At 39.8% G+C, this 21,983-nt stretch overlaps 1 protein-coding gene across 2 annotated transcripts in view; it reads left to right on the forward strand.

The window, feature by feature from the left end:
- The first annotated feature begins 543 nt into the window (after positions 1–543).
- The window catches only part of LOC131592688 (cadherin-like and PC-esterase domain-containing protein 1), a 147,876-nt gene continuing 126,436 nt past the window's right edge, over positions 544–21,983 (forward strand). The window contains exons 1-3 of one of the 2 annotated variants that reach the window (XM_058864370.1): positions 544–849; positions 1,324–1,798; positions 13,966–14,152. In XM_058864370.1, the coding sequence (XP_058720353.1) occupies positions 1,547–1,798; positions 13,966–14,152 (439 nt within the window). In that variant the 5' untranslated portion in view covers positions 544–849; positions 1,324–1,546. Of the gene's footprint in view, positions 850–1,323; positions 1,799–13,965; positions 14,153–21,983 lie in introns of those variants that run through there. The other variant, XM_058864369.1, reaches the window with a different exon arrangement.

Genomic DNA, 21,983 nt, shown 5'->3' on the forward strand with positions numbered 1-21,983 from the left:
GTTCAAAGTTACTGTAACAACATTCACTTCTTATATATGAAGCAGTGTAGGAAGAACTGTCTTTTCAAAAAATCATTAATTAAGGATGGAAGATAAAATAGATTACTTATAAACAGATATTTTTAGCTAAAATAACTTGATTATATTAGAAGTTCTGGTCTATAAATATAACAGTTCGTGAAGTGTTCCCATCTGTCTCGTCTCTGTCCTGTGTCAGTAGGGGGAAGTAGTAACTAAGACCTTCTGTGGCTTAGATACCAAGTGCTTTCATCAGAGTATTTTTGTCCACCCTCCTTTCTCTCCCTCTTTGACATCAGCAAGAAGTTTTATTTATATTCTGCTACGAGATAATACATCTACTACGGAAAAGTACTGACACTGACTGCTTTGTCAGTGATGTTTATGTCCAAGTAAATCTGCTTAGTTTGCAACATTTTTTGTTAATCTGGATTAAAATACTGCAGGTGCTTCTCCCTGAAAGATATTAATATTGTTTCAATTAGGCTAATCACTGTAACAGCAGTTTTCTAAAAATTGCAGTGATGGTGGCTTCGAGGAATGCAGCATGAGCAAGGACACCACTCATTCCCTGTGCAGACCTCAGGCTCTGTCTCCAAACCCTGTGCCTGCTCTGAGCAGAGCCAGTTTAGCTCCACCCTCTGAGCAGTCCAGCCCTTATTTATATGAAGTCTGTGGTCCAACTGGCTTCAGATGGTGTGTGTTATGTGCGTGTGCCTGCCTCCTGAGTGTGTGAGACGAGCTGGGATCATGAGCCAGGGTTGTTCCAAGTGGTTTTAATCAGCAGCCCATTAGAGGAGAACGGAAAACTTCAAACAGGGTAAGAACCAAGTAAGTAAACCTAACTTTGAACTTGCAATCTGGACAAAACAAATGCAAATGAAAATCTTCATAGTCTGTCTGTTTTCAGATAAATTATCACTTTTAGAGAGAAAGCTGTGCCTTCTAACAGGAAGGAGGAAATTTAAAAGGACTGAAATGAAGGAAACTGTAAAAACAAAGTGGGAATTGAGAATGCAAGAGAGAACAAACAGCAAACGATTGTTCACAAAGTTGGTACACTCTCTTACTTTTTTCAGCTGTGGACAAGACACATTAAACTTTAACCTCTTGCTTTCTTGAACACTATTGTCTGGCTGAGTAAGTAGTTCCTTTTGCAAAGGGGGTGAAGATTTCTGTTCCTTACCTGTCTGCTGGCAGGTTTGTTTTCTGAGAGCAGGGAGTGGAAGAGCTCTCCACAGCTCCTTGAAGGATGTCCCATGGCATGCTACTGTTTGCTACCGCTCACTTGTTGTTTTTTCACAGGTTGTTCCAGTAATTCCATGGGAAGGTGTTCCTCAAAGCTCAACTCCTCTGGAACTCGTGACTTCTTGCCTGGCACCAGGAAAACACTCAGCAGCAGAAATGGGAAAATTCACACTAGTTTTGGGTAAAGTGTGCTTCTGACTTTTTTTACCCTGGCAAGACGTGGCTACTTGGACAGCATCTGCAATGTGGCAAAGAACAAAGTGAGGTTGGCAAAGAGGCCATGGTTTGTGGGCAAGTCCCCAGATGCCGCAGGCTTTGTCGCCCTCGTCCCTTCCTTCTGGCCTTAGTGGTGGCCCTCTGTCTGTTCTGCCAGACCCTGACTCCTCTCATGACCAGCAGCGTCCTTTCAGCAGTTGTTAATGGGATTGCACCCAACAAACTGACTAAAACACAGCAAGGAAGATACAAGGAGGTCTCCCCAAGCACCATTCACTGCTTCCTCCCTGGCAGTAATTCAGAGACAGTGAAAAAGGTAAGTCAGCTCGAGCAGAGTGCTGAGCAATAATTAGCAAAGCGAGGGATAGCAAGTCTGGCAGGATCATCTGAGTCCAGCTAAAATTAGCCCAAGCTTGGAAGTCTGGGATCTGTATACAAACAAATGGGTGATCTAATGACAGCAGCATATGCACAAGCACATTCCCATTGCTAGCTCCTCAGCGTGCTGTTATTAACACAGGAATCCTGAAATCTTCAACTGAAATATGGCATTGCTCTGTGATTCCAGCAAGATTTCAGTTTGCTGCACAGACCATGCTTTATTTTGGCTCTGGGAATTGGTTTAGAGGCTTTACAGTACAGGCACGTAAATCAGGAGCCAGTGGGGTTTCATGGAAGTGACTGAGGCTGTTAATTGGCACAGGGACTGCAGCTGCCCTGTATTAAAGTTATCTGCTCGTCAGCTCTGAACTTTACTGGGATTCTGCTGAAAAGCTGGATTTAACTGCATCTGAGAAATAAAAGAATATTTTCAAATCACATTATATACTTTGGAACCTCTGTCTCACAAATTTTACTTTGTCCATAAGTTACCTGGCTTCATGTTTATTTTGTATAGGGTTCCTAGGATGGGTGTTAAAACCTAACAAATGGAGACGCTGTTATTTTTGTTGGAAAATGTGGCTTGTTAAATGGTCTCCAGACCGAGGTAGTTATTTTTACTCTGGAATCTATGATCAGCACTAGCACAAATGTTTCAGGTTTCCTTCAGTCCTATAGAGGAGCTGCTAACGGTGCAGCAGATAGCACACTGTGCAATTATCATTATGCTAACATTTTATATACACAACTGTAGCAGAACTGTAAAAAAATTGTAAACTCACAAATTATGGACAGCAACCGCATGAAGCAGTTCAAAAAATTTAAAAAAACAAACAAAAAACAAACAAGTCTGCTACTTTGATTAGACAGAGTTCATAGTCTAAAAGGTCAGTAATATTGATTTTAGGGGAGCAGCTGTACAGTGCATCTTTTTCAACAATCAAAAACAGATATGGGGAATAACTGTGGCGTGAACTCTTTAACTCTTAAAATACTCAGTTTGTTTCTTATAGTACATGCTGCATTTGTCATAATTTTATTTTTTAATAACCTTTCAGTAAACTAGGTACCCAGATTCAGAACTGATCTGCAATATGACATAAATAATTACAGCTTAAAGGGAAATAAGCACAGCTGACATATGTGGGTTGCATTGGGTTATGTCTATAGAAACAGTCCATTCCTTTTTACTCATTGCTACTGTAATGGCAAAGAACATTTCATACATTGGGCTACTGAATGTTTGCAAAAACTGGTGAAATAATGGCAAAGTTTTGCTAGTATGCTTTTTGGCTGAAAATATCTGTAGTATCTTGTTTTGCAAATTGCCTGAGAAAAAAGGCAGATTGACATCAAACTTGGTGTGCTGGCCAATTGAAGAAAGCTTTTGTTTTTACAACATGTTGTACTTATGCTCTCCAGCATACGTGTTTGGATGTGACCATCACATGCACATGCTGGACCTGGAGTACAGATGTGTGTATATTAACCCTTATGTTTTCCAGGGCTGTGCTACCTTAACACATTCTTTTTCAAGTTCTTAAGACCACCCATAGCTGGCTCCCTGTTTGTCTTGAATTTTTCCTCCAGAGCATGATGAACAAAATGTCTTGCACATGTTGGGATGTTACTCTATGTTGCTCTCTGTTTCCCAACTTTCCCTGCTGGTTATGTGGGCTGAATAATAATCTCAGAGAACAGAAAAGACAAACATTGCCAAAAATCTCTACCACTTTGCTTTGAAAATGTGTTCTTGAACTGTGTGTTTTCATCCACTGCTTATTCAGACAGCTGAACTGTTATCTGGCTTGATTTTTATTGGGCAGTCAGTAACATCTAAGACAGATGTTGCTTTTGAAACTTTACACTGTTTTATTTTACAGTCACGTGCCCACTGACAGGAGCTAGTTTGGAAACAACATTTCATTAAAGCCCTGGTTAAAATCTTCATGTATGAACCTGGAAAAATACTTTAAAATATAGTTATTCACATTTGTAATTAACTAGTCATACATGAATTCTTATTCAATAAATAGTCCAGCAAGAAAATTTAAATGCATTAAAAAGAATCTATTATACAGTTAAATAGTGACTTAAAGCAAACACCACATCATGTCTTATGAAATCAAAGTTCATTAACAAATTTTAAGGAAAATAAGACCCTGCTGGAGATAGTATTTTTTTTAGGTAGCACATAGGGGATTTTGAGTGATAGCATGTCACACTGCAGATTCTCTTCTGCATAGCGCAGGTTTCCTTGCTTCCTTCAGAAAAACAACCAGTTGAGCCTGTTGTGAGAATTTGGTTCCGATTGTTATTACAGGGGCAAAATCCCCTTCCAAAATCTAGTAATTTCTTCATTCAGAGTATGCATGGCACTAAGTGCCTTAAAAAACCCCACAAAACCAAACCAAACAAAAAAAACCCGGGCATCTTTTATGAGCCATTTGTTGGAAGCAGAGGAACAGATCATATGTATTTCTGATGTCAACATCCACCTCATTTTGGAGAGTTACAGACAAGTGTAGAAGAAGCATGGGGATGGACATTGTCAATTACATCTGTAAACGCGTCTTTAACTATGTGGGATGGAGTTCTTCCTATTGGGCACATAGTGCAAGCTGTCTTCTTTAAATTGCAAAAATGCAGATTTCATTCACAGCCTGGAAAACCAGAGAGAGCTCACAGTACTCCTCTCTCTCTGGTATCACACAGTTTTAAAAGCTGCTGAAGATCTTGTCCTGAAGCTTTAAATTCATAGGAACAGAGGTCAACATTTTCTAGTACAAAATTAAATGTTAATATTTGAAGCATGAAAAATAGAAGGCTTATTTTTGATTCTCCAGCATTAAAGGCAGTAGAGAGTGATATCACATCTAGCAGCAAACTGTCTGCAGGCTTAGCAGGGCACTCTTACCTCCCAAATGATGAAATTTTTGTGGATTTGTATAGTAGGGAGAAGAGCTGGTGCTGTAGCATCAAAATTGGAATAGGTATCAACAAAAAAAAAAGCCCACACAAGGCCTCTGTGTAGTTTGCCTGATACAGTATTGTGCCAGAAATATTTTGGTACCAGTGAGCTGGTTACACTGATCTTAAATAATTTAGCTCTGCTTCTTAGCCAGTTTTGAGAAGAGCTAATTATCTGGTTAAGATGTCATTCCACTCTCTGAATTAATTCTGCCACAGACAATTTAGATGTCTCTGCACAGGAGTAATTTTGCCCAGGGAGATGGTGTACCTCTGCTGGGTAGAAGGAATATAGGCTGTACTGCTTTTAGGAGTGCAGATACCTGGTGTTCAGTTGCTTTCCCAGTCAGAGAAGACCCAAAACCACTTTTCCTTTTTTCTTAAAAGGCCCAGTTCCCAAGCCATTAAGTTTTACATCCAGGCTGAAATTGTGAGCCTGGTTGAAACTGTGAGCCTGGTGCAACATACTGTCAATGGGATTTTCTGTTTGGTCCTGGAAAGCAGAAGTGTCTCTCTTCCTTATTTCTTCTACAGCTGGAGAAAAAGGAGGAGGAAATTATTAATCACCTGTTATAGTTTTTACTCCAGTGACAGATACTTTTTTGGCCTACTAGCTTTCCAGGCATTGTGAATGTATTTAAACAAACAAACAAAAAAAAAATCAGATTTTAAATTGGGTCCTGAAGGAAGATTATTTCATGGATACTCACAGGCCTTTTGCTTCAAATCCCCTGGCCATTTAGGCCAGAGAACAAGAAAACAAAGATACACAGCTGATTGTATGAGAACTTGATGAGTGGGTCAGGCTGGCATCCAAATAAATGAAATACCACAGGTGTGGTGAAAAAAACCTGTCTTCTTTCCAAGGCCCTGAACTTGCCACTTATGTTTTGTGTAAAAGATGTATCTCAAAGATGGATTACACTGAAATGAGCAAACAGGAAGGATAAGAAAAGGCTTTTTATTGCTTCATTCTGAACAAATAGGATAGGATATAATTTCCTAGGAGTGGACAGTATGAAAGATCCAAGATAATGACAGCCTGATGTGGTCATATCTGAAAGATACTATGTACAAAAGGAAAGAAAAAAAAGAGAAACATCATGGTTTAGTCTTAACCAACATCTACAGCAAGATCCAGGCAAGCATCTTGTATAGGTTACTGGTTCAGGCATCTATATCTGAAAATTGGCAGAGAAATTACTGAAAAGCTGAGAAAATGTTACTAGAGCATTAGAACACTGGACATCCAGAGTGGAATTATCCTCTCTTTACTTGAGTGCTCTACTCTGTCAGAGGCAGATAGCTGGACTTCACAGTCAATGGAAATTACTACATCTAAAGAAAGATTTATCATTAGTTAATGCAGACATTTAAAACAAATTTAGTGAATTTCATCCTCTAAAGATATGTCTCCTATTGATTTGGTTTTTTATGGAATATGTTTGCTTCAGACAGAATAAGCAGGCAACAAAGGAGATAGGAGCGGAGTCTGTTATGGAAGAAGGCATGGGGATAGGAAGCAGATGTAGGAGAGTAGGGAACTACAGCTGCAAAGTAATAGTAACCTCACAAAGTACTGAAGAGATTGTGTACAGAGGCAGCTGAATTTGTGCAAGGAAGGAGAAAGCGAGATGAGAATGGAAATGGGAAGAAAAGAGGACAAAGCTAATGAGAACTGAAATGTAAGTATCTGAAAAAGGAGAATTGAAGTTGGGTGTTAGAATGAGATTTTTTTTTTTTTTTGCTATTATGCAGAATAGAGCATGGTGAGAGCTCTGGATAGAAAATATTTCATTATGCATAATAAGGTTTGATACATGTTAAAGTAAATTTAGCTCAAAAACTATTTTATAGAATAAGTAGGATGATAACTTTTCACAAAAGAACAAAGAACTTTGCTAGTATGAAATCTGTTTCAACAAGAAAACAATCAGCATAGGAGGGTACAGCATCAGCGACTGATTTCCTCCAAATGATACCACATTCACATTCCGTCCTGTGAAAGCAGAACATTTTTTTTCCTCTTTTGTGATGTAAAATGAAACGGCACTAAGGAAACAACTACTTTTACTGAGCAGATAGCTAGAGATATTCTGGTGGTAAAGGGCAGGGCTATTGTGGTAGCAGTCAGGAAAGAGGGGCAGGGTGGAGATTTGGAAGGAAGGGATCTTCGAGAAGGACATGTGAGGTGCAAATGGAGGCAGAATCTAACTCATGACTTCACTGCAACTTCCTCTAAAATGAGGTGTTTTGGTAAGTGGTAGTAGCACTGGCTCATTGTCTGTTCTCAAGACAGGGCCTTTGGTACCATGTACCACATGCAGGCATAAAGCATTTTGATAAAATAGCTGTACCTCCTGCTCAAATATTGGTGATGACTGTGCAAGTAACTCCAGTTTTGCTCTTGAATTTATAAAGTCATGAGAAGACAGCCATCAAAATAATGCCAATAATCTAATTGCTTATTCTGTATTTATCCAACAAACAATCCAAAGCAGAATTACATTCCAGCAGTTTCATTCTTCAACACAGTCCTTTCTGATTAGGAACTTTACCAGAACATAAAGCAAACACATTTAAATATTCTCCAGAAAGTGAAACAGGAAATTAACTTCTCTCTTACTTAATACAGCAGCCATGCCCACTTTTAAATACAATGGTAGTATGAACAACTTTCTATTTCTGTGAACTTTTATGCAAACACAAAAAGGAATTTAGAAGTCACATTTGGAGCTAATAAACATCTGCATAGTCTCATAAATGAGCGGCTTGGGGCATTAGAACCACATGCTAAGTTTTTATTATCACTCTTCTTATTGATGTTGTTCAATAATAGTGCAGCATTTTCTGGGAGTCCCATTCATGTATTTTTTGTAATGTTGTTCTGCTAGGTGGTATTTAGTAGTAAAGGCGACTGACTTCCTTTGGTAGCTAAATGGGAATTTAGTCTGTTCACTGCCTGTGAATACTGCTAATAGTGCTGGCCTTGTTTTTATACGGGCGGTTTTCCTTTGTGGTATTTTTGTTGCACTCTGCTTTCATGCAAAGGCCTTTTGGTTTGCACAGTGGCTCATACATCTCCTTTTCAGCTGCTCAGTACCTGCAGGAAGCAGTGGGGTTAAAGTAAGTGCAGTCAAGTTATTTGAAGCTACTGGACCAAGTCTCTGACAGTCTTGGCTAGCTCAGTGTGAAAAGTGGCTGCTTGTAATCAACACAGGGACTAATGACTCCAGAACTGGGTAGCTGAAAAGATGATTAGCAGTTTTTGAGTTCTTTCCTGGGACAAGCTTAGGCCGACATGATAGGATAGAGAATTTTGTTTCTGCAGTTGAAGTGATGGTCAGTGAAATTCTATGGCAACAGTTCAAACTGTATATTTGCTTCTTTTCCAGGCATAGACAATGCATCAATATTTATGGAATTATGTAATATTCTTGGAATTTGAAAGAACTGCCAAGGAACTGTTTTGCTCTCTTCATCTTGAAATGTCTTCACTCTTTTCTTATTGGCCAGAACAAAAACAGTAATTATTCATCATAAGATTCAGTTACTGACCAAATTCTAGTTTTTTTGGAACAACCCAGAAATTCTGTACAATAGAGGAAAACTTCAGAGACTAGTAGAATCAATTATATCCTTATACATTCATAACCTAGAATTGGATATACCAGTTTCAAGGGAAATGTCAAAACATTTTCTTTTTAACAGAGAACTTTACAGCTCCCTGCAAGTCGCAGACAGACTGAACTAAGAATTGCAACTCTGAAAGTAGATGTCTATTTTCAGTTGCACAAGAATGGTTACATAATTCTTCAGATTTCATATTATATAATCTGGGCCTTTTATCTTGTTTGTTAACACATCAAAGGAGTATACATTTGATACAGTTTTTTAAAAAAGCATCTTTATTAAATTTTAATGGAGCTCAATTTGTTTTCTTTTGTGCTTTTCATGTTTTTCTGTAAACTGAAAACAAAAAGCACAAAATTAATTTTTATGCGTTTTTATTTACTTTACAGTCCATTCTGATTTGTTTGGAACATTGTTAAGGCTGTAGATCATCTCTGTAACAGCCAATTTCATTAAATGAGGTCAGTGACTCAGCTAAGTGTAGTATTTTGTAAGCTGTAAGAGCAGGTGCATCATGTCAAAGCTGATCTAGGTCTCATCCAAAATCATATAGGAGATCTCAACCTTGCTCTAAAGCCTCATTAATTTCTTGGAGACAAACAAACCATTTTCTAGGTATGACATGGGCTGCAGATGTTCTTAGCAATCCCTTTCACATAAGATACATTGAATTTGTAATAAACCGACCTGCAAACAAATAGTCTGAGTCTTCAAACTAAAACATGGCTGGAACATGGAAGCATTTGACCATTTACCAATTATTCTCAAATTTTTAAAATGTTATGGATCCATTTTTATTTGTGTGTCTGAGTCTGTTGCACATTAAAATCATAGAATGCCAAAAAAAACAGGACCGTAAAATGTGGAAATATGTGAACAGCTTATTTTCATCTATTGTATGCTGCTTCTCTTGTACTAACTCTGTCCAGACCTCATATTTATGATTGAGAAACATTTTATGAAAACCAGCAGACTCTTTAAATGCATAAACGTGACTGTTATTGCTATAATATTGGAAAAAAAATATAGTAGTAACTAGATCAGCATGTCCAGTGATTTTGTATATGTCCATTTTGTATAACGCTTTGGAAAAAAGTACGGAATCACTTGCTACAAGCATGCAGTTGGCCAGATTTTTAAAAAAAAAATCTGTGTAGGTGACAACCCACCCAACACAGCACTGACTTGGCAAAGAAATAGAGAGAACACGCTGCATCTTATAACCTGGACTGCAAACAGCTGTGAAAGGACAGGGCAGAGAAGATAAATTTGGCAACACTAAGTACGGATCTCAAGCAAGTACCGTAAAAGGTGTGGAGATACTTCATATTATTTAATAGTACCAGATTAGACATCAGGTCAAGCTGTTCAATTTAGACTCCTGAATGGTTTCCATGTCCCAGAGACGCCGCTGCGGCTCTTTGGGAAGCTGGTGGATAAAAGTGCCTGTGGGCAGCGCCTGTAGCCAGCCCGGGCGCTGGGGCACGGCCCGGTGTGTCCCTGCTCGGTCCCTCCCCGCAGCACCAGGAGCCTGCGGAGCCCGGCAGCCTGGGCGGCTTTTGCGAATCTCCGGAGCGAGTGTCCCGAGAAAAGCGCCCGCAGAAGCTGGTGCTGTGCCCTGTCTGTGAGGGCTGTCGCAAGGCCTCAGATCCCCCGCAGAAGCCGGTGCTGTGCCCTGTCTGTGAGGGCTGTCGCAAGGCCTCTGATCCCCCGCAGAAGCCGGTGCTGTGCCCTGTCTGTGAGGGCTGTCGCAAGGCCTCTGGTCACCCATCCCGGGGACTGCGCCCGGTGGGAGCCTGGCACTGCGTGGGCCCCGTGGAGCCGCTCGGGGCCATTTCCTTTGTGTTTTGTGGAAATGACCCAGGTCACTGCCGCTGCCTGAACTTCCTCTTTTTATTTTTTTTTTTTCTTCTATGCTATCAGTGTTGTGTTGAATATTCGTCACTGCCGAACCAGAGCGCTGTAAACATTGTAGCCCTTCCCCAGAGACGTGAGGAAGATGCATCCTCAGGAAGGCAGCCGCTGAGGCGGGATCCTCCGTGGCGCATGGCGCTGCAGGCCCGAGCCCCGGGGGACGCCTCAGGGCTGCTTGGCTCCTGTCCCTTGTCCCTTGTGCCTCGGGCCCGCAGGGGCCAAGGCCTGCAGCAGCAGATGTGCGAGCGAGGGAGCCCTGGCGTGCTGGCCCTGGAGCATTGAGCGCAGGGTCGTTTCTGGGCGCTTGAGGCAGGATCTCTATGTTTGAAGCAAAATACTTCAGAGGTGACACTGTAGGAGGTTTTGCACCCACGAAGAAAGGTGTGTTTTCATGGCGTAATAGAAGTGGTAATTGTTAGTGAGGAGGGGGACACAGAAAGTGCCACCGCATCCAAGGCAGGACCCTCGTCCCAGGCCGCGCTGGGAGGGACGGGAGAAGCTGTAATCGCCAGGAAAAATGGACCAGGAGCAGAGACATGTCCTGGTCTGCAGCCCCTCTCTACTCCTCACGTGTCCTCAGTTCACCCTGCAGCGCTGGCCCCCGCAGCACACGAGGGATGGAAAAGGGAATTTTCTTGCAAAAGAAAGCATGAGGTGTCTCTGTCTTCTGGGTTTCTTCCACGATGCAAGTGAAATGGAAAGTAGGAAGTATTTGGCTTGAATGCCTGGAAGAGAAAGGAGAGAGAGCACAAGAGGGGGGCTGGGACAAGGGCTGGATTTAGGAACAGGGAGGGAGGAAGGGAAATGGAGAGGAAGGGCTGCCAGCAGCAGCTGGCGCTGCAAGAGAACAGGAAATCGAGAAGATAAGAGGAGAGGAAGGAGGGGCAAAGGCAGAAGGGGACAAGGGTGACATTGCTGTGGTGGGCAAGGGCCATCTGAGACTAACACTGTGCTTGCCACCTGATTAGCGTGTTTTAAAAATCTGGGATGTCAGGAACGCTGTCAAACAGGCGACCTAACACAGTTCCTGTGACTTCACCCTGTGCTATATGTGCTTACTCTGGCCAGCAACTGATCAACCTTTACTTGAATATCTCAGTTTCTAAACTAGTTTTGGGTTGCAAATGTGGAAGACTGATAGTGTTGTATTGGGATTTTTTTTCAGGGTTCCTTCATCAATAATCCTAACACTTTCCATGGAATGGCAATGACTGCACTGGAGCAAAAGAACCTTTGGTGTTAGAAGCTAAGGGCTCTGAAATATTTGTCCTCTTTACTGCTACAGAAAAGCTTATGCTTCAGCCAAGCACAACATAAAACTGCATCCCACATTCGGGGAATACACTGCTGCGAAGAGTGACTTTAGCACTAGATCCCAGGCCTATAAACAACCGGATGCGTCTTGAATGACATTTATTTGTATCAAAGCATCTATCTCTTTTCAGTCTAGTCTACTGTGCAAAAAATGGTGGTGACTTGTTTGTGTAGTGCTTCCTATCTCCAGTGATAAACTTACTAAAATTAGAAGTTATGGAATAACTTAGTTTTTAAACAGCTGACAACTGTCAGGTTGAAATTCACAAACTTGCAAAGAACTAATTTCATGTCCTAAATTTAATCCCTTCTGGTATATTTCAATCCTAAAACTTTCTAACCCTATCTTTCATCAAAATAAAATCTTGGTTTTTAATGGTGTTTTTATTGCAAAAGAACAGCTAGACTGTAGCATCTATTAGTGTCCTAATTCCCACATGGAGTGTCCTATTTTTATGCTTTATTTTATTGGGGTTTGAACAGCAAGGTTTTGGTAGTAGGGGAGGCTTCTGTGAGAAACTGCCAAAAGTTTCCCCCATGTCCCACAGAGTCAGTGCCAGCCAGTTCCAAGACAGACCTGCCACTGGCCAAGGTCGAGCCCATCAGTGATGGTGGTAGCAACTCTGGAATAACAGATTTTAAAAGGGGGAAAAAAAACGACTGTGCAACTGTGCAGACACCAGGTCAGTGAAGAAAGAGGGGGAGGAGGTAGCAGTTCAGCAGTTCAGGCACCAGAGCAAAGAGCTGTCTGCAGAATGTGATGAAGACTGTGGTGGGGCAGGCTGTCCTCTGCAGTCCACAAATGTCACAGTGGAGTAGAGATCCACCAGCAGGCCATGGAGTACCCATGCTGGAGCAGTCTGTTCCTGAAGAATTGGGCCCTGTGGAACTGGCCCATACTGGAACAGTTTGAAGAATTGCAGCCTGTAGGAAGAACTCATGTTGGAGAAGTTAATGAAGGACTGTCTCCAATGGGAGGGATTCCACACTGAAGCAGGGGAAGAGTGTGAGGAGTCCTCCTGCTGAGGAGGAAAGAGCAGCAGAGACAATGTGTGATGAATTCACCAAGCCTCCAGTCCCAACCCCCCTTCTCCACTGAGGGAGAGGTAGAGAATTTGGGAGGGAAGTTGAAACTGGGAAGAAGGGAGGGGTGGGGGCAAGGTGTATTGAGATTTGGTTCTATTTCTGATTATCTCATTCTAATTCCATTTATTATCAAACAAACCGGTTTCCCCAAGCTGCATCTGTTTTGCCTGTGGCAGTAATCAATGAATGATCTATCCCTATTCTGACCTCTACCCACAAGACTTTCACTGTATTTTTCCCTCTGTCCAGTTGGAAAGGGGAGTGGTAGGGTGGCTTTGGTGGGCACCTGGCTTCCAGACAGGGTTAACCCACCACATTTGTTTAAGGCATAAAATATCTCCCTTACCCAAAGATCTGATGGCAATGGCTCAGTGATTTGCTCTTTTCAGAAGTTAATGTTATATTTGCACTATGACTATGTGTTTGGGATGTCTGTTTTCCCTTTCTTTCTTTTGAGAAGCTCATACCCCAGGGTAGATATAGAGGAGGGGTTTTCTCTAGATGCCATTGTCCCTAGGCACTATATGGGAAGACAGTAAGTGGTAGATAATCCAAGTGTTCCTTGGGATTCACTGGAGACATCAGATACTTGCTCTTATATACAAGTCTCACTGCCAGTCCTCTTTTGGGCTAGGTGGTGTTGGACTAATAAGGCAATAAAGGACTGACAAAGTTACATTTAACTTTCTAGAGCACAGTAATCTCCAATTCTGTTTAGGATTCCTGTGTATGATTTTACCCCAGTACTCTTCTTACTTAATAATGCTGCACAGCACAACTCAGATGCCAGCAATTTCCATCTGCATAGAACCCACATTCCTTGGAACACTTCACATGGGACCTACCAAGACCTCTCTGTTTAGGTGACCGCAGCCACAGTCAAAGTCAGATGGCAATTGCTGTTACCATCTCACCAGAGCAGTCCAGATCCTTGAGTGCTACACAGAGCTTTCAAACCTTTATGGTATCAGTTCAAAATGAATATAGAAAAAATGGAGAGGCAGACAAAAAGGAATTTGTGGTCCCAAGTCCCTGATATAAAGAGAATTCTTAATCATTCTAGAACTATTTTCACTGTTGTCACAGTAAGTTATGCTTTATTTTGTGAAAAACAACAACTGTATTTTATACTGCTGAGGAATGTCCTATCCTACAACCATTGTCTTTGCACTGTGTTTGCTGTAGATTGATGTCTCCATTCTCCAGTACTTTGGAAGCCACACGAGAAGAGCAGTTCTCTATGCACCTGCTGCTCACCATGAAATGGACCGTCAGCTCTATCAGCGCATCCTGGCAAAACATGGATATACAGTCACAGTCCTTGAAAACAGGAGACTTGTGGAAGATCTGAGGCATGAGGGCCCTTATCACAGTAAGAATAATTGGACTTAGTTAATTTGTTAATTATTAAGTGTGATCACTACATGTAGAATTGATCCAGCATTCTTCCACAAACAAAAACATATAAACTCTGATAAAAGTAAGGATAGAAGCCCAAATTATAGCCCTTCTCAGCTGTGTGGATAATTTTCCACAGTTAGGTGATTCTTCCATTAGCTATATCCCTCTGTAAAACACAATGCAGCACAGTAGTTCATCATAGTCTTGACAACTAAATCAGATCAGTTTGGTTCCTGATGACTTCTCATACCAACTTCATCAATATAACTGAGGGCTTTTCAGTAGAATGTTGCATAACAAAACACATACCTGCTACATTTGTTTCTTTATCATTTTCTTTCCTAAAGGAAACTTGTATGTGTGAAGGTTATTTTTTCTTGTAATGTTTTGATTGTTCTGCAGGCTTGTTAAAGAACACAGTATAGGACAAGTACATTTTGCACTTGCTGCTGAATATGGCATAAATTGCTGTTGGTTCTTAGTTCCTGTTGAAATTTGATCAACACTTCAAGGAGACTATTGAAGAATCCTGATCTTTTGCACAAAGGACTGTAGCTTTATTGTGTAGAGCTACACTGTGCTTGGTAGAGAAGGTTGGGCACCAGGTAGATATGTGATGACCATGTTTGAGTGTTCTTGGACACCTCAGAGGTATGAACTGAAACTGTGAAGCCAATTTGGTCCTGGAAGTCAATTCAGGAAATGGAAGGCTTTGAAAAAAATACGCATGCTACTATTCTGTCAGAAGAAAAATGGTGTAGTTAGATATTTCTTGTGCTAAAGGGAGTACTGTTTGCATCATTCAGGCTTGCAATACACTTCTGGAGTTACCAGAGACCTCAGGTTTGCTTTGAGTTTTAACCAAACCAGACAATTTCACAGATGAAAACTACAATTATTTACCATACTTGAGATTGCTTAAAATTCCAACACTAATTTCAAGTTTCTTTAAGAAACTTCCTTGAAAATAAGGTACATGTGGTTTTCTTTGGCAGGCTGAACCAAGAAGTAGTAAATTGTCTTCATCACACTCTTACTTTAATCTGGTTTTATAGTCACCTTTTAGCCACTCTTTGCCTTGAGTACTGTCCATCTCAGAGAGACAAAACACACCATGTCTGTGGGCTTTGCTAATGTCAGATGGGCTGCAGAGAAAAGTTGGTATCTCTGGGCACCATGTGCACCATCTCTGTGAAATACTTCGGTTTCAAATTGCCAAGGAAGTGGGTATGCCAAATTCCATTGCAACTTACAAAAAAAAAAAAAGGGGAAAAAAGACTCCACTAGATTTTCCTACTATGCTGAGTTAAAATTGAAGTTCTCCTGTACAGTTTTTATACTCCAAATATTGCCTCTGCAGAAATGAGCTTAACTGTGGATATTTATAATTTACAGGCTAGAATCAGTACTTCCTGAAGTATTTTTCCAGTAATAATAACAATAAAAAAAATAAATAAAAAGGTCAGGTATTTTCCAGGAACATCCTACAGCTTCCAGCAGATGTTGGATTATGTAAAAAAGTCAAATGCTTGCCAATTTAAGGCAAAGAGTAAGACTCTACTAATTCCATTTCATGGCAGCATAAATCTGCCTTTAACTATTCTCTGTTATGTGTCTAGCTTTGAAGTTATGTTTTAAAAACAAGAAGTAAGTAATAGAACATATCTACATACCAACCCAATGATCTTTTTCTACAGCTAAGAAAATTACATTCAAAGCTAATTTTCTTCCCTAGATGATGGGGTTTAGTCTTCTGGAAGGGATAGTATTCTTTATTTTGGAGAAGGGTATTTTGAGCTATTCTTTGGCATAATATTTTTATAATAGGAGTGTTTTAAGGTATGAAAAATAAGCTCCTTTATTTAAAAATGTATAGGTAATGCTCTGAGAAACACAGAGTATGAGTGCTGTGAAAAATCTATTAAAAGAGTAATTTCTTAATACTTGGTATTATTTAGAAGCTCTATCAGGTGCTTTTGTTTGTGTGCAGTCTTTCTTGCTCGTATATCTTTTAAAGTTCACTCTAAATTTGAAAGGATTTTTTTGTTTTGAATGGCTGAGAGCCAAGACTCTAGCTGAAGTCATATATGGAAAAAAATTCACCACAAAACATTCCTAACTTTTTTTTTGTTGGCCTGCTAAGAGTTTTGGGACCAGTTCTGCTGCTGTTTGAAACTCAAATTTGACAGCTCTGCACACTGATCTTCCAGAAAGATCCTCAACACCTGGGCTGCACCACTGTGTTGAGTTCATTGCTGTCAGAGAGTACAGAGAGTAACATCAGGGGAATAGTTTTCTTCAGTGGAAATTTTTCACTTCTTACAAATCAACCAAAACCATTTTGAGTTTTGGTAACTGGAAAACAGCTGGCTAAAAAGGAAAAACATAGCTTTTTTTTTTGCTTTTTTTTTTTTTTTAAATCATGGCAAAGAGACTGTGGTTTTTGGGTTTACTATGAAAAATCAATACAGATGTGTTCTGCAGTAAAACATAAATTATTCAAGCCCCTAATTTTTCACTGGAAAACAGCTTTGTCAGTAAATTCTCAAGCTGCTTTGCTTGAACAAAAAGTAGTTGTACTTTCACCATTCCTTAGCAATTAAACTCACATGAAGGGAAGAGTCCATGGACATCTGATAATACCTGTGCCTGCTCTGAGCTTTTTGAGATTTCCTTTTTCAGCAGACCTAAATCAGTCAGTTTGCTGTAAGTTTAACATGTCTCTTAGTCTGCTGCTGGGGTGGAGATGGAGAGGTGGAACTGTGTTAGTAGCAAATGATGGAACAGTCAGATTTTGCAGAAAGCTGGGATTACCACCTTGGGAAATCTGTTTTAACATGGTCACTATCTTCAGTAAATATCTGTGGTAAATCCATTTTGAAGTAAACAGTTAAAAAGAAGTTGCTGATGAGCAACTCATCCTAACAGCTGATAAGAAAGGTGTCAGGTTATATTGGCCAGTACATCTACAAATGGCACATTTATTTGGTTTGCCACGTACTGTGATTCGCCTTCCTCCCCTCCCCTCCACAGCAGTGTTGCTCTGTCAGAGATTAGTGGGATGAGCCGCCTGGCTTCAGAGCCCCCTTAGATCAGCTCTATCAGCGCATCCTGGCAAAACATGGATATACAGTCACAGTCCTTGAAAACAGGAGACTTGTGGAAGATCTGAGGCATGAGGGCCCTTATCACAGTAAGAATAATCAATTATTCTATATAAGAATTATCACTTGCAGAAGTGGCAAATACCAGAGAAGAACTTGCCAAATATTTTTCAGTGTTTTCTGCCTTCTTCCCTGTTCTTCCAGTCTGAGAAGCTCTCATCTTCTGTTACCACAGTAAAGATTAACAGGATTTGGGTGTCCCTATGACTCTGTGCTACCCTGCCAACAGTTCCACAACATTTTTTAGAAGGAAGGTTTTATCTCAGAAATTTGTTTCACTGGTAGGAATTTCTGCCCTCCAAAAATAGTGTTCCCTAGTTACTGCCTGCTGCCTGAATCTTTCCTGAATTCCATCCTTTGCCCAGATGATATCTTCAAAGATAGACTGACTACTTATATCTTTCCTTACGGAGCCATCAGTTTTTCTATCCTTTGCTGAATGTGCCTGTGTCATTAGTCATTGGTGACCCTTCCTTAATAGGCATTTGCTTCATTTCTCAATTCTTCACCTTTACTAATAGTTAAGCAAACCTCAGCAAACTTCAGGCTCCAAGAAATGTGTGCAGTTGTATGCTAGAAATCTGACTGGCCCATTTTAATTCATTCTGCAATAACATGCAAAATTCTGTCATTACCACTAGCTCTTGGAATGGAAAGGATTGTGCATATGCTTGGTGGTAGCCCATCGGATTGGTCATGGAAAAAGCACATGTATTCAGGCTCCTGACACACTGAGTGCAGCGTAACATTATGTGCTCCCTGCTGCCTTAGAGTGTGAGTAATTTGGTGGAAGCTTTTGCAATTGCAATGAAGGACTTTAAAAAAAAGAATCATAAACCATTTTCATAATATTGCTTTTACATGATCATTTCCTATTTTAGAATACTGTAGTTAAGTGTTTAAACTTTACTATTGCCTCTTTTTGCAGTTTCAGTGATATCCTTTGAAGATTAAATTTTAGCCATGCCATTAGAAAGATTGCCACAGTACAAATATTGATTTGGGTTGGGATTTTTTTGTGTGATTTAGTGTTCCATAAGGTAAGTATTGAACCCATCTTTGCTTTGTTCAGTGTGTAGCTTTTCTGTCAATTTCCATGGAAATCAATGCCATTTTCATGTCCTGTTCATTTTCCTGACATTGTTAAATAGGGATTATATACTACATAGATACTTAAATTTACATATATTGCAAAGAATATTAGATCTGAAGTTATTTCCTCTTTTCTGACATTATCAATATACATTGAATTGTGTTCTGTTTTCTGCTATTTTAAGAGCATGCTGTGTTCAAATACTCGGCTGTGTAAACTAAGCCCTGGTTCCAGCAACTATGAGGATGATTTGGCTGTTTGCAGATGTGGGAGTGGTGCTTGGGTGGAGCTGCACCAGGAACAGGAAGGGATGATTGAGACAACAGACCCATGGGAGCAAATCTGAGTGAATCTTGGCCTTTCTCTTTGTGTGCTAAGGTCAAGAGATCTGTCTGGTATTTAAAGTGGCACTGCTTATGTATTACAGCAAGGAGTAAATACCCCCTCACTGATAAAGCCACCTGAATATGTTCAGGCATAACTCATTTTGCTGTAAAATGGTGGTTTGAGGATTGTATTTTTATGGAAGATAAAGCCTCTGCTGCCCCTCTCTTGGCTGTCTGTATAGAGAGTTCTGTTGCTTCTTTGTACCCTGCGGTGGTCACTCCCTGTAAAAGCTGGTGCTTGGGGAATTCCAGGAAACATGAGGCTGCAGGAGGAGGCACAGGTGTTCATAGATGTGGAGTGATGCTATCTGCAAAGTTTTCTGTCTCTCTATATATTGCATGACTGAAGAAGGAGCTGGGGAAAAATGAAAGAATATCCTCATTCGATTTTCTGCAAAAGCAATTTTCCAAGTCAGTCTTTGTCAGTTTTTCATTTTGGTTTCTTTGGTATCCTTCGTAAAAATTACTTTTTAAAGAAAATTTACATTTTTCATGGAAGAAAATTACTCAGTTCACTTTGGTTTGCAGTTGGAGTTCCAAGGCTGGAAAATGTTGCCACATCATTTAGAGATGGAGGAAACTAGGATAGAAACTGTATGAGTCATTGAACTAGGATGAAATGCATGCTCTTTGCTGTATATCTTTATGTTATTCCTTTAGCATATTCTATCACTCCTCACTATTCTCCTCACTGTTCATACTTTTGACCAGAGGCTAAATAGGAAAAGTAACAGCTTAATTGCTGACATCTGGCCAGCAGCAAGGTAGGAACTTGCAGAAGTGCTCCTTCGTAAGTGCATCCAGTAACTGTTTCCTCAGAGCTGCTAATTAGTCTAGAGAATAAACTATAGCCATAGGTTTGGGAGGCCCCCAGGGCCATGGCTGGTCACTGTCAGACATCCGTTTTTTGTTTCCCAAGGCATACCATATCAGCAAAATTAGTGAAAATGAGAGAAGGTGGTAGAGACAGGAGGACACAGCGATGCTCTTTCTTCAGTAAGAGTGAAGACTGGTATGTTTGGGTAAACAGAGGTACTTGTTAACACAAAGTGTTAACAAATTCTGCTGCCAAGGAAAAAAGAACAATCTGTTCATCGTGCATGTAGTAATCAGGGTGTGATGTACTACAACAAAGTTGTTATTAGGAAATCTGTTTTGGGAGTAAAGTTAGTGAAGTAATCAAATGGTTTTCCTGGAGCTGTGGAGCATTCAATCTTAGATGTCTTGAAATATTAGGTAAAGAGATTATATTGGGTGTAATGAGTCCCCTGGCGGGGGATGGTCTCACAGACTTCTTGGAGTACAGGAGTAGCCTTGAGAAAATCAGGCAGACAAAAAACTGAAGAGGGAAAATGGTGATTTCTAAAGATGGAGAGATTTCAGGTATGAATCAGCTGTGGTGATTCAGGGCTTGGAGGAACAAACAATATGTAGTTTAGAACATCTTCTTAAAATGCAAAATATTCTCAAAACCCCCCAAATTTATGAGAATATATTCCTGATGGGAGTGGGGAAAAGAGAAGGGAGCAAAAATCTGTTGTGCTTAGATAATAGCCAGCTGAACTTTGAGAAAGTAGAAAGAGAATAGTGTATTGTGAAATAGGGATGCTTTTCATGGAATGGCATGTAAAATAAGTACTAAGAGAAACAAATTTTCTCCCTTGGTGAATGGTTTTCTATGGAGTTAGAAATATATCAACAAGAGTAGGAAATAGTAGTTTTAACTTTTTTTTTTTTTAATTTTTCAGAATACAGTTAGGAGGAGCCCCTACTTGCTGTTTGTTTCAGCCTCAGACAAGTTTCCATGAAATCCAACTAACTTTAGCAAACAATTGTAAAGACTAAAGGCCCTAAAGGAAAATTTCTTGTGTGTTCTGTAAACATCTGGTTGCCATTTTCAATTACAAGGACCAACCCACTGAAGGAAGCAGTTTAGTTTTTTTGGAACAGAAATGGGACACTGGGGTTTTTGTTCTTTTTTCATACTGGAGAGTAAAGGAAATGTCAGGAATAGAGAGGTCACTAGATGCTCAGCTTTTATAAATACAAAAGTCTCTGAGAAAATTAAAGTAAATTGAAATCAGGTTCTGAAAGTGTAAATAACCCTCTGGAGATAAGGTTAAATAAGCAGGACTGGAGATCCTAGCATGCCAGCAAAAGCACAAGATCATGCTATCATAAGTCAGTAATATAAAATACTGTGCAAAATAATAATGGTGAAGCTAGCCACAGAAATATTTTGTGGGTTACCATACAAATACATATGTATATTCTAATCTAGCAGATATAACTTCTCTTCCCAAAATCCTTTTGGTTAACTGTTGGTACAAATATATAACCAACAGTATACAAAACTGGTTGGTTTCCTAATGCAAAATATATGTCATGCGAGTCCTGAGCTAACTTTTGACAAATAAAACACACATTTTAGAAGCACTTCTTTTTATGCTGTTGAACAAGGAGCTTCCTAAACAAGCTAAAAAGGTAGAAATGTGTTCCTCAGAGCATACTGAGCTACAAGCATGTAACAGATTTATTCTGCTTCCATAACATGGAAGTTCATTTAGTTTTGGGAAGGAAATAACATACCAGAAACATCCATTATCTTGATGACTTTTTAGTTTTGCATTTAGCAATTAATCTCATGATGCACGCATCATTGGTTTCAGTACAAGACATAAGTTTCTGACATAAATGAATTCTGTTCTCTAATGTGATGCTGTGGTTTCATGTTAGAAAATCTAAATGCATCATATATTTTTCTGAACAATATGTATTCTTCTTCCTAATTACTAGCAGAACATGTTCATGCTTTGCAGAAGAGCACACAAATGATTTCTTTGTATTACTAAAATAAACCCTCTGTAAGATTGTACTGAATCCTCTGTTTCAAATGAACTCTTTTCATTTAGAAAGTGAATTTTTTTATTTGTTTATAACAAAAGTATAAAAACACCAAGCTCTGCAAGGTAAAATGAAAATATAGCATTTAGTCCTAAATGTACCAAACATATCTCTCTCAGAATGTTCTATTTATTTTTTTAAGCAGGACATACAGTCCAGTGGAGAGTGGTATTTAAGGGGCTGACTTAGAGATTACAATAATTAAAATGATACACACTGATTACACAGTGAGCTAAAATTAAAGCTTTACTGGAA

Source organism: Poecile atricapillus, chromosome Z, assembly GCF_030490865.1.
Source record: "Poecile atricapillus isolate bPoeAtr1 chromosome Z, bPoeAtr1.hap1, whole genome shotgun sequence".
Lineage (NCBI taxonomy): Eukaryota > Metazoa > Chordata > Aves > Passeriformes > Paridae > Poecile > Poecile atricapillus.